This window comes from Muntiacus reevesi, chromosome 4, assembly GCF_963930625.1.
Source record: "Muntiacus reevesi chromosome 4, mMunRee1.1, whole genome shotgun sequence".
In the NCBI taxonomy this organism is placed as follows: domain Eukaryota; kingdom Metazoa; phylum Chordata; class Mammalia; order Artiodactyla; family Cervidae; genus Muntiacus; species Muntiacus reevesi.
Genome location: NC_089252.1, coordinates 32622353 through 32635410, shown reverse-complemented (window position 1 = coordinate 32635410; position 13058 = coordinate 32622353). Strand labels below are relative to the sequence as shown.

General features: G+C 54.7%; 1 protein-coding gene across 2 annotated transcripts in view; it reads left to right on the top strand.

Moving 5' to 3' along the window:
- Positions 1 to 4320: 4320 nt before the first annotated feature.
- The window catches only part of GATA6 (GATA binding protein 6), a 31998-nt gene continuing 23260 nt past the window's right edge, over positions 4321 to 13058 (top strand). Inside the window, exons 1-3 of one of the 2 annotated variants that reach the window (XM_065935145.1) lie at positions 4321 to 4478; positions 5896 to 7067; positions 11288 to 11454. In XM_065935145.1, coding sequence (XP_065791217.1) covers positions 5939 to 7067; positions 11288 to 11454 — 1296 coding nt within the window. In that variant the 5' untranslated portion in view covers positions 4321 to 4478; positions 5896 to 5938. Of the gene's footprint in view, positions 4479 to 5350; positions 5475 to 5895; positions 7068 to 11287; positions 11455 to 13058 lie in introns of those variants that run through there. The other variant, XM_065935146.1, reaches the window with a different exon arrangement.

The following is a 13058-nucleotide window of genomic DNA, read 5'->3' as shown; positions in this document are numbered from 1 at the left end:
ATAGCTAAATTTATTTGGTTTAAAGCGGCCTGGGGAGAAGCAGCGAGGGAGAAAATCTTTCGTCGGTCATTGGGTGGCCTAGATAACAAGCTTTAAAAGAGAGAGGGAAGAAGAAAGTAAAAAGGTTAATGGATGAGGGGAGGGCTGGAAGGCGCCCAGCGTGGGGCTTTTACAACGACCCTCCCCCGGCCGCCCCCTTATCGCGGCCCTAACTTACCCGCGGCGGACGAAGTACATTAAGTCACGTAAACAGCGCGCGGAGAGGAATGCCACCGCGGTGACCTTTCGCGCGCCCACCTCCGCGCCGCGCTGGCGGCCGCCGGCGGCGCGCGGGGTCGGCGCGGGGCTGCGGGGCCGCGATCGCCAGCGCCTGACGCCCGGAACCCGGGACCCGGCGGCGGGCAGGGGGCTGGCGGGCCCAGGGCACACGGCGGGGCCACCTCCAGGCTGCGCGGGGCCCACGCTTCCGCAGCCGCCGCCACCTGACGTTTCTAAGCAGTATCTCGGGCTTTTCGAGAATTAAAACAAAACAACAACAAACCCCATCACCATCACTGTCAGCACTCTCTGGGCGATGACCTGCGTCGGAGGAACAGCGGTGGAGTCGAGTCGGAGGGCGCGCCATCCCACCCGGGCGAGTGGGCCCGGGCCCTGGCGGGGGTGGAGGGGGGCGCCGAGGTGACCCCGTGTCCTTCGCCCAGAGCGTCCCCGGGGAGGGAAGAAATATGGTACAAGCGAGAAGGTCCCGTAAATCTGGTTTGAAAAATACAAACCAAAACCAAAAATAGAAAAAGAAAAAACCTCTCAAATTAAAACCATGCTGTTAAGTCAGAAATTGCATGTATTCGTTTTCTTCCTGAAACGTCGCTGGAGCATCCGAGATCGGTGAAATGACAGAGGATGCGCTGCCGTTTGCGGGGGTGATCGTGCGTCCTCGCCGGGTCTCGCGGCTCCTCCGGAAGCGGCGCACGACGGCCCCCCCCGTCCCTGTCCCTGTCACCCTTCCCCGTTTGGCCGCCAGGCCTCCGCCCCCCGCCCGATTGGCGACTGGGTTCGGCTGGATTCGAGTGGTCGCGCGGCCCAAATAAATCAGCCCTGGGGACAGGCCGCGCCCGGGAGCCAGCCCCCCTCCAGGGATGAGGAGGGCCGCTCGGGGAGGCAGGCTTGCTCTGGAGGGGCCACTCCCCGGGTCTAAATGGTCCCGAGAGGAACGATTTCGTTCCAGATTAGCCAATCCCCAAGGAAGAGAGAGGCGTTAGGAAAAGAAAAGGAAAAAAAAAAAAAAAAAAAAAAAAAAAAAAGAAAAGAAAGAAAGGAAAGAAAACAACTTTTAAGGACAGGACCGTCTACCTGGAGCACTGTGGAGGCCTTCGCAAGCTGTTGCGGTGCCCTTCTTCCTCTGCGCCCCCTAATATCCCCCACCTTCCCGGACCAGCTGGGGCTCTCGGAGGAAGCTCAGAGCGCCCGGCCTGGGGCCCCTGGGAGGGTGGCTTTGAAAATGTGGTGTTCCCCAGGGGTGTTGTCCCTAGGGCCAAAGTCGACGCGTTGGGAAAACTGCAAACTGCAAGGGTCAGGCAACCTGGCTTTCTGTCTGAATCAATTCCATGGGTCAAACAGTTTTATTTCTTAGTTAATTGGCAAGAAAAACAAAACCAGTCTTTAAAAAAAAACTTGTGACCTTGCAAGAGAGCAAACAATTACCTCCCTGCCCCCACCTTTGTTCTGAGCAATACTCAAATGCGATCGGAGTTCTGGGGGTGGGGGTGGGGGTGGTAAAACGTCAGGTCCTTTCTCGAGCCTTAGAAATCGCACAAAATGAAGTTGGTGTGCGTCCCGCCTCTCACCTCTGTCCCGCCCGTGCGGGGGCCAGGGCACCCTCTCCCGGCTGCTGCGGAGTGGCCGGAAAAGCAGGTCTCTGGGGATCATCTGTTGTCCAAAGAAATTTACACGGTCACCCCCGTAATTGCAAATATAAAGAAATACAAACAGCAGGAATCAGTTTCTTGCGGGGGGGGGGGGGGGGGGGGAGGAGGGCTCGGTCTCTTTGGGGTTCAAACTTGGAGGCCATTCACAGCCTGTATTCCCAACTTAGCCAAAGGATTTATTTGTTAACTTGGTTTCATTAGAAATCACTTCACTGAGTATGTATTTTGAAAAAGAAAACTTTGCTTTTGAGAATAGACCTCAGAAACATTTAAGAACCCTTGGATTCAGAGAAAATCAAATGCCCACAACCGTTCTGTAACGGCTTACAGATGAGCTTTTGCAAAACAGTCTGAGTAAAAATTAGGTCGGAACTCAGGTTAGAAAAAGAAAAAAGAAAGGCATTGGAAGCCCTGGTAGGAGCTAAGCGGACGGTGGACGCCGGGTTATCTGTTCGGGTAGATGCATTCGATCGAACCCAGGTTAAAATTTAAAGCCCCTGGATCCTGCTCCAGTCCCTAGTCTCCTTTCCAGAGTTTTCTGCCTTCAGTCTTCAGGACTTGCGGCCGCGCTGAAACTGGGAGCCGCGCAGTGATGGGGGAGGCAAAGAGGAATGTAATAAAAGTGACTAAATTGGATGAGAACGGTTTATGGACCTTCTCGGTAGCAATTTGAAATTCAGAAGTGTTTAGCAGCAATTTACAATGAAGAATGGGGGGGGGGGGGCGGGAAAGAATCGCCGACTTTCTCCATTCGGTTCCCTCCTCCCTTGGGCTACCAGGCCCTGTCCCCTCGTCCGCTAGGACCCACAGGTTCACAGTTACATCCAGAGGAAACATATATTTAGCCAGGAGGTCTCATGATCTCTAGAAACTCTATTTTACTAAGCCTCTACCTAACTTGGTTCCACTCTGCTAAGGCGCCTCTCCCTTCCCCAGCTGGAAACACACACACACATATACACAAACACACACACACACACTTCAGGGAGACTGACCTTTAGAAAATCATTTACTTCGATTTACCTGAAAAAAAAAAAAGTGTAAAAATCCATTCCCACAAAACAACTCCTCTTGCCCTAGTTAAAACTCTCTCTTTCTCTCCTTCTCTCTCTCTCTCTCTTTCTCTCTCTCGACAGCCTCCCGAGGTCACATCTGTTGGGAAAAATCCTTTTTGCGAGTGAAAGGGAGCGAGACATACATCACGGCCCCTGCCGAGGACGAACCTGCGGCCCCGCGACGCCCTGCTGACAGATCGGCGCTGATAACCCCGCGACGTTCATTTCCAGCCCCTCTGCCGGCCAAGGACCGTATCAGTTTGTACACAGTTGTGATAACCATTTGGAGGGAGCGAAGAAGGGGTGTGTATGTGAAGGCGGGGGCGTGGGGAAGAGGTATTTCTCCCTGGGATCGGGGAAGGTGACCCCCTCCTCTTGCCAACGACTTATCTGAGACTTACCTGAAGTTCTCCAGGGAAAGTTCAGAGCAAATAGGACACCCAAACTCGGAGAGCACCTCCGGGCGCGACTGGCGTGGAAACCCCTTTCCACTCTGCGCGCTTCATGGACTAACCTTTCGTGCACAGTGACCCCGAATTGAAAGTTTCAGGTTAGCTGGGGAGTGCAGATGGGAACCCCCCGAAACCTCCCAGGAATTTAGCACATTTAGTAGGACAGAGATAGGGAGCTGGACACTCGAGTTCTTTCTTTCCTAGATCCCAGGAGACGAGACCCCCGACGGCCACCACGACCTGAGCCCCAGAGTCTCGAGAAGAGATCGGGAGAGTTTAAGGTCGGTCACACACAACTGTGGAGCAAAAAAGCTCATTTACTGGGTCGAGAGGAGAGGGGAAGGCCGGCGGAGGAAAGCATGGTCCCCCTCTTATTAGGGGGGAGCGCTGACCCCGGAGCTGGCGCGTCGCTCCGGCTGCGGTGGCTGCGTGGGGTTGTGCATGGTCAACTCCTCCCGCGCCATCGCCCTCCCCTCCCCCCAGCCCGCCCCCTTGAGCGCGCGTGTAACGGAGGGCGGAGGAATGGGTGTGGGTCGCCCGCCAGATCAGGCGTTCTGCCACCTCCGCCCCTCCCCCGGCGTCCCCGGGATCGGCGCCCCCTGGACGGACTGGCCTCCTGCTCCCAGGACGGCGCTCGCGGCTCAGCCCACACCCGCAGGCTGCGCGGGGCTCATTGTCTGCCGGGGCGGCGCGCTCCCCTCCCCCCGCCGCTCGGCGTCCCCTCCCCACCCTCTTTTCTCTCCTCCCCTCGCTCCCTCCTCCTCCTCTTCACCTCCAGCGCCCAGCTGCTCGCAGAGCGCAGTTCCGACCCACAGCCTGGCACCCTTCGGCGAGCGCTGTTTGTTTAGGGCTCGGTGAGTCCAATCAGGAGCGCAGGCTGCAGTTTTCCGGCAGAGCAGTAAGAGGCGCCTCCTCTCTCCTTTTTATTCACCAGCAGCACCGCGCAGACCCCGGACTCGCGCTCGCCTGCCGGCGCCCTCGGCCTCTCTCCGCGCTCGGGAGCACCCTCCGCCACGGCTGTTCTCCATGCGCAGCGCCCATCCGAGGTTCGGCTGTTTCCTCTCTTGCCCCAACTCCCCTCTTTCCTCCTCTGCACCTCCCCTCCCTAGTCGCAGGCCCCTCGGCCTCGGCTCTCCGGCCCTATGCGGGCCGCGATTGGCTCCGGGGGTGTCTACCTTCTCCATTCCCGGCAGGCTCCCAGGTTCCCGGGACACCGCGGACCAACTTCTGGTGTCTTTTCCTCTCCCCGAAGCGCTTATCTGCGCTCAGCCTTATCTCAGAGTTATCTTGGCGCAAAGGGGCGGGAGCCGGCAGTCAGGCAGGCAGAGAATTCTTTCTTGCTATCTAGCCCGGGTCTGTGTGTGGGTATTAATTTTAGTATGGTTATCTCCGATGAGCCGAAGCGATTTGAGGAAGCGGCCCCGAGAAGGCCAGTCCGGCTGCGTTCACCTCCCTCCTCTACCCCCTCCCAGTCTCCCTGTCATTCTTCCTGCTCTCCCCTTTGGGGTGGCCTCGGCTCCGGGGCGGTCTCACGTCCCCCCCACCCCACCCCACCCCCCCTTGCATTTCCCCCTCCTTTTCTCTGCACTCCGCTCCACCCCGCGACGTCCGATTCCAGAACGGTTTGGCCTTTCCGTGGCTGGGGATGACCGCGGGGTGGGTCCGGGTGGCCTGGCCGGCGTGGCCCAGCCGGCATGAGCGCACGCGCTGGCGGCTGCATAAGCAAGCGGTACCTAAGGTGCGTGGCGCCGGGGACGTGGGGGTGGGCAGGGGATTCCGGCCCCGCGGACATCCCGCACAGCCTGTGTGTCCCTAAGGTCTGAGACTCCGGTCTCCGCCCTGGCGCCCCACCTTCCCAAGGCTGGGTTGTATTTCACTCCGGGGCTCGCGTTCTGTCTCGTCAGCGCAGTCCAGGAAGCTCTGGGAAAGCCCGAATAGGAGAACGCGGCGGTTTCGTTTTCGGGGGACAGGTTGCCTTCCCTACGCTAATGATTTTCACTCGGGCAGCCCTCACCCCGAGGCATTTCGGGCGAGCGACCGCGGTACGGAGGCAGGATAAGGCGGCGCAGACACGCATAGCTCCTTAAAAAGTTCCTTTGTGTGTGCCATTGGCCCGGAGGGAGCCACTTTGGGGCGGAAGGAAAAGCTCGGCCAGTCTCCCAGGCACCCCTGGGATCTGGCGCGCGCGGATGAAGGATGCTGCGTCGGGGGTGGGAGGGGAGCTAGAGGGGATACAAGCCTTGCTGGTGAGGAGGAGCGGGTATCCTGGCCCTGGGAGGACCCTGCGGCGGTTGCGCAGGCTCCATTCTCCTTCCCCACCCTGGAACCCGGGCCAGAAAATGGGATTTTTGAGGAATCTCACTAGCTGGAGAGAAGAGTGGAGGTGAGATGCGGTGCAGCCCGCGCCTTTGATAAGTCCTTCCTAAAATTTCCTTTTTCGACCCTGTCTCCCTCCCCATCTAGTCTCAGGAGCTAAAAGTCAGTTTGCAGCGGCGCAGGACCGTGGATGGCCTTGACTGACGGCGGCTGGTGCCTGCCGAAGCGCCTTGGGGCCGCGCCTCCTGCGGACGCCAGCGACTCCGGAGCCTTTCCAGCGCGGGAGCCCTCCACGCCGCCTTCCCCCATCTCCTCCTCTTCTTCCTCCTGCTGCTCTCGGGGTGGGGAGCGCGGCCCGGGCGGCGCCAGCAACTGCAGGACGCCGCAGCTCGACACGGAGGCGGCGGCGGGACCCACGGCCCGCTCGCTGCTGCTCAGTCCCTACGCCTCGCATCCCTTCGGGGCTCCCCACGGACCTTCGGCGCCGGGGATCTCGGGCCCCGCGGGCGCCCTGTCGAGCTGGGAGGACCTACTGCTCTTCGCTGACCTCGACCAAGCCGCGACCGCCAGCAAGTTGCTGTGGTCCAGCCGCGGCGCCAAGCTGAGCCCTTTCTCGCCCGAGCAGCCGGAGGAGATGTACCAGACCCTCGCCGCCCTCTCCAGCCAGGGGCCTGCAGCTTACGACGGCTCGCCCGGTGGCTTCGTGCACTCGGCGGCCGCCGCCGCTGCAGCCGCGGCCGCCGCTAGCTCCCCGGTCTACGTCCCCACCACGCGCGTGAGCTCCATGCTGCCCGGCCTGCCGTACCTACAAGGGGCGGGCGGCGGGCACGCCAATCATGCGGGGGGCGCAGGCGCTCACCCCGGCTGGCCCCAGGCGTCGGCCGACAGCCCCCCATACGGCAGCGGAGGCGGCGCGGCAGCCGGCGGGGCGGCGGGGCCCGGCAGCGCCGGCTCGGCCGCGGCTCATGTCTCGGCGCGCTTCCCCTACTCGCCCAGCCCGCCCATGGCCAACGGCGCGGCCCGGGACCCCGGGGGCTATGCGGCGGCCGGCGGTGGGGCCGCGGGCGGCGTGAGCGGGGGCGGCGGCGGCCTAGCGGCCATGGGCGGCCGCGAGCACCAGTATGGCTCGCTGTCGGCCGCGCGGCCGCTGAACGGGACGTACCACCACCATCACCACCACCACCCGAGCGCCTACTCGCCCTACGTGGGGGCCCCGCTGACGCCCGCCTGGCCCGCCGGACCCTTCGAGACCCCGGTGCTGCACAGCCTGCAGAGCCGCGCCGGAGCCCCGCTCCCGGTGCCGCGCGGCCCCGGCACAGGTAAGGGGCAGGGTCGCGCCGCGGCGTGCGGGTTGGAGGGCGCGAGGCGGGTGTGGAGCAGCTTTCCGACCTGGACCCTGTTTCCGGGGCTTCCCTGGTGTGGGTGCCCGGAGTCCGGCCGCATTGCGATGGTGCTTCTGTTTTGCACGAGAGAGACTAGATGCGCCGGTACGCCTCAGGCCGGGGACTGCAGTGGGCCGTTGGAAACAGTGAGCCCAGGAGGGACTCGACAGGGCCTGAGCCTGGTCGCAGACCTCAGTTTTCCCGGGTTTCCACCCGGGACTCCCATTTGGGAGGGTGACTTTAGGTGAATGCTGAGCGTGGCAGTCAGCCTCTCAGATAGAGTCGTACCCAATTCACCTCTCCAAAGGTCGGGAGTTGAGTGTTTTTCTCAAGGACAGTGTTTTTATTTAAAAAAGCTCCACTGTGGAAAAAAGGACCTAGTTGGCATCTCCCTGCCACTCTGGGAGGGGAGGCAGAGAGGTCAGCCTCGTGACTGTCCCGAGGGAAAGCTGGTGGAAGGGCCCTTTCGCTTGGCATCAACAGGCAGGGTGTCTGGGGCTGCTGCTCCCGTCTGCGCCCCACCCCCAGGCTGGGACCAGGGGTACGCCGGCACCCACACCTATTCCTCCGCCAGAGTGCACGCCAATAATTTTTCAGTTTCCAATCCCACTCATGCTTTCCATTCCAGTGTCTGGGGGCAGTTTGGAGTGAGCTGGGAAAAGTTGTCAAAATTCCTGCAAATGCGCGGTCTTGAAGAGCGTTTGTCCTGCTCAAGCAGGAGGGTGTGAACTGTTGTCTGGCCCGACAGAGGCGTTTTGGCTTCTTTCCTCAGCCGCAGGGTTCTGGATCCTTCTTCGTGCATTCAGGGGTCTGTCTTTGTATTTCACGCGTTTGCTATAACTTGACAGTTTCCTAAGACAAAAAAAAGACTTTTTTGGCCCATTGCTTCTTTAAGGGGTGTTGTGGGTGTCAGAAGGTGGCAAAGACAAGGAGGCCTTTCAGCCTAAGTTATCCCACTTGGGACTCGCACTCCCCAGGGCTGGGGTCCTCCATTTAGGACTTTTGGGGGTCCTAATTAGTGAGGGTCAAGTGAGGCACAGCCAGCCTTGTGCTCAGGGACAGTCTGGGAATACCAGTGGCCTGAAGGTGAAGGATCTGACTCGAACCTCCCTCTCTGAAACTTTGGGTGGAAAATCTTTACAGCCTGTGGGTCTGTGTGTAGAGTGGGGGCGGGGAGGGGCCCCGTTGAGGTTTGGAGGCTGGAGAGGACAGAGCCAGGTCACCCTTGCTGCTGCATGGGGACCCATGTCTGGCTCCTGGGAGCAGAGAGACTGGGAGACAGGATCTTCAAAGGATGGGGAGGAGGTGGTGGTTGGGGTGTGAGGCGCTTGTCAGGTCGGGAATCCAGCAGGGAATCTGAAAGGTGGTGTGAATTGGGTTGGGGGCAGTTCTGCCGGCCTGGCGGACACACCTTAGCCTGACCTCCATTTCCCTTTGCCCCGTTTCAGTATTTCACGGGACAGAGGAAGAGCAGCAGTCCAAAAGGCATTCTGCCTTGGGATGTTTAAACTGATTGGGGGATGGTTAAACTGATTGGTTCTGTGAAGAAAACCCTTTTAGAGAGGTTGGGTGCAGTTACAGACAAGTTATAAGTTATTTCATTTGAAACGTAGTCTATCCTTTCACTATTTTTTTCACTTTCTGGGTAGGACGCTGCAAAGTTACAAAAGTCTTGTATAGATTCAGATTTTTTTTTTTTTTAAAGGAGAGGAGTTTGGGAACACCAAACTTAAATAGTCTTTTAAGAAGGCGGGAAGCTGCTGAGAATAAGCCAGTCTGGGAGCTGAGGAGACGAATGACCCTAATTTTGCTTGTTCCCACAGATATTCCCCTGCTAGAGAGACCTTGACCCCCAGCCCCTCTCCTCCCAGGTCCCTGATTCTCTGCTTCTCCAATCTGATTTAAAAAAAAAAAAAAAATGGAGGCACTCTTTTAACTGATTTGAGTGAATGGCAGGGCTCAGTGCGAAGGCAGGGGTGTGGTTGAGTGCTCTGGAAACCTGGTGTATTCACCTCTCCCTGGTGCTGGTGGGTGCGTGGTGGGGAGGCTGGGGGTGAGCTCTGTCCCCAGAGGCCAGTGCGCTTCCAAGCTCCTGCTGAATTGGGTTCCATTCTCATTCTGGGGATGACTTCACCCTTGTCCCCAGAGTTTGTCACTGCCCGGGGCACCCAAAGCAGACAAGTTAGGATGAATAGGGGGCCTACTGGGGGCCTGTTGGTGAGAGAGCTTCCAGCACAGTTAGATTTTGTGCTTTATAAAAAGTCGCATTTTGCTTATTTCGGTTGTAAAATCGAAGCTACCGAAAGAGGAGCAGGATAAGTATGGAGGGAATGGGAACTGTAGATTTTACTTAACTAAAAATAGGCAAACTTCCTAAATTTTATTTATCCAAGCAGGGCTTTACATTTTGTCTCTGGGTTTTCAGCTGACCAAAGAGATTTACCTGGGGTGCTCACAGTCTTCTATTGGGAGTTTCTTTATTGTTCCCAGCCTGCAAGAAGGCGGCCAGGCATGGGGCTGGGTTCTCCAGGGAATGCCCCACTTCTCCATGGAGAGGGGTTCTGATAGGTAACATTTTAAAGTCAACAACAAAGACAAATACCTTGTTTAACTTCAGTGTCCTTGAAGTCCTGAGCATTTTACTGATTACCGTAGTCAATAGTGGCTTTTAGGGCGGAGAAGAATAAATCTTTGTGATGTGTTCTAAGTTGCAGTATCCCCATGACAACTTTGAACTGGGGTTATGGGGGGTGCTAGTTTCTTTTAAATTTATTTCTCGAGGAGGAAGGAAACTTGTTTTGCAGGGAAAATAATATTAATTGAATTAAAGATTTTTGTGCATTCAAATCAGACTGAAATATCTTTACAAAAGCTGATGATAGACACAAGCTATAAACCAACCACTGATGAATAGAAAGAAAAAGAATAGAAAGGTTTGCTAACACAGTCTTCAAATAAACTCTAAAGTGTAATGTTTATTTACTTTAAAATTTGATTCAAAATGCCCCTTGAAGAAAGCTAAATTGTAACATTTAAATTTTGTGTAATATAAATAACTCTAAACAGTCATTTTAAAGGAAATATTTTTAAAAGTATTTTAAAAGTACTTGATAAGTACCCATCTCACTTTAGTTAATTGTTCATATTTAGCTGATTTAAGGGGAAGTAATAAATGTTAAAATCATTTACTCTAAAGGCTTTTTTTTTTTTTAAGTTAGCAGGTTTAGGTTAATTATGAACTTTGGAAAACTAACCAAACAGTAAAATGACAAATATTAATTTAAATAGATGACATAAGTTGGAAATTTTAGTGTAGGAAAGTAAGAAAAACTTTGATTTAGCACTGTAACAGTGCTGGTAATTTTCTCAATCCATTCAGTATCCACCGCTTGTAGAAATTTTGTAGACTGTAGCAATTAACCCATTTTAAAATCATAATATTTTAGTGACATGAAAATCAAACTAACATTCATCTCTTTTCTTACAAATTTCCTACTGCGTTTCCCCCCAGGAGTCATTATTAATTAATTGGCAAAAGTGCTCAAGAACAGTATTTCTAATTTGAGTTGTCTGTTCTTTATGGAGGAAAAGGAAGAGTGGTAGTTATAGAAAATACTTTCAAAAAATTACTTGAGATAAAAGAAGACAGCTTGGTTATGTCCCGGGATATTTGTGGAGATATTTGCGGGTGGGGGCTGGGGTCAGCGATCACTGTTAATATTGCAAAGCTTGCTCGGGTTTTGGCAAGCGGTATATTGTAAATATGATGGATTTCAGTTTTGAAAAGCTTGGGAACAGCGGGAAAGCAGAGGTCAGGGGGCCCACACCGACTTCCCCACGGCTCATCTCAACTCCGAGGTCCTTGGGGAGACGGACGGCGGATGATCCGGGCCGGGCTTCCAGCTCTGTCACCGGACTTTGCAGGGCTTTGCACGGGGCGCGCCCAGGGGTGCAGAAGTATTGGACAAATAATTGGTCAACAGATCGGGCGCGGTGACATCAACAGCCGGCTCCCGGCCGGGCCGCCGAGTAGAAAGGCCGGGCGGGGAAGGGCGCAGGAGCGGGCCCGGGGGACTCTGGGTGCGGGTTGGGGGCTTCGCGGGGTCGGGCCGGCAAGCGCGCGCGCGGCGGGACCTCATCGGCCTCTCGTCCCGCAGACCTGCTGGAGGACCTGCCCGAGAGCCGCGAGTGCGTGAACTGCGGCTCCATCCAGACGCCGCTCTGGCGACGCGACGGCACCGGCCACTACCTGTGCAACGCCTGCGGTCTCTACAGCAAGATGAACGGCCTCAGCCGGCCCCTCATCAAGCCGCAGAAGCGCGTGGTGAGTGCGGGCGCCGCCCTCCCCCGCGGCCCGGCCGGGAGCCGCGCGCTGCCCGCGGGGAGCGGGTCCCCGCCCGACCCGGCCCGCACCTGTGCCTGCGGCCTGGAGCGGACCCGAATTGGGGGTCCCGCGTAGTTTAAGCAACCAACGGGGCAGATCGTCCCGAAACTAGCCACAGGGGAACGAAGGCAGCCCTCTGCTCAAATTCACATGGGGAGTGACATCCTTAAATGTAGAGAAAAAAAAAAGGAAGGAAGGTGTGGTGTGCTACTGCCTTAAAAAAAAAAGTACCAACCCCCTATCTTTACACATCTCTAGATGTACTTGCAAATGCACTGAAATAGTTTTGGAAGGAGATCCAAGGAATAAGTAATGTTAGTAACCTCCAGGGAGAAAAACTGAGGCTACAGCCCCAGGTCAGGTTAAGGCTTCTTTTCACTGTGGACTCTTGTCTGGTTTGGAGTCGATTCTTGAAGAGACCTAGCTCCTCTGTAACATCCCGTAAAATGGATGTTAAAATGGAACCCACAGCCCTCTTGTCCCCACAGGCTTGTCTTGAATCCCTTTGACTCTGTCCTTTCCACCTCTGGGCCCCTTCCACCTCTTCAGACTAGTTTTAGCTCCAAATTCCATCCGTCCTTTGGATTGTCCTTGAGTCTAGTGAAAAATTTATTTACTCTAACTTTTGTTATTTTGAAATCTGGCTGTTCAGAGAACTACTGATCATAGAACTTGAGGGGAAAAAATGCAGTCTGCACATTTTTCTCAAGTGGAAGATTTTCATCATCCCAACACATTTCACTATGATTTAAAGTGTGGGAATTCTGATTTTCTTCAGGGATTAATCTCTTATTGTCCCCTGTGCTTTTAAGAAGGAAAGGCTATTTACTGCTGTCCTGATTAGAGAAAATAAATGAAAGCTTTCACACGCCCCACTGTAAGGCTAACATTTGCTTAGCCAAGTACTGGTACTCTAATACCTTTTAAAGTAAAATATTTTACAGTTAGATGCCAGACATCTTAAGTATCCAAGTAATTTATTTAATTGTTATACTCTAATTAGCAGGAACAAATGCTACACATGTTGTTTGTGTTAAATAGATTAGAGTGAAATTGCATCACAATGTGAGTCTGCCACCTTAAAGAGAAGCAATTAGTTTTATGGTTGTTTTGTTTTTAATGCATTTAAAATAAAGTGGCCGGGGTTAATTTAATGAGTGTATGTGCCTTAAACTTGTTAGTCACCCACAGCTTAGACTGCTTCAAAGGGCATCCGTAACTTCTGTGCCCGACTCCCATTGGTTTTCATTTTTCTTACATGCATCATATTTAAAAAGTACTGCTGGTAAATATTCCAAGGAAGTTCCTTGTTTTCATGCATTAGCCAGTGTATGAACAATGAAAGTGATTATTATTTTTTTGGAAAGGCACATTGAAAAGAGTCCTGGCTGAGCCTGGAAAGGTAACATTTTCTCAAGATTTAGCAAAAAACTGGCAGAATAGTAGCCATTTCGTTTCTAGTGGCATTTTAAATTTGATAACAGGAAACACAAAACCCAGTTTTTTTTTTTAACATCTCTGAATCTATTAGTTTTCCTTCTGTA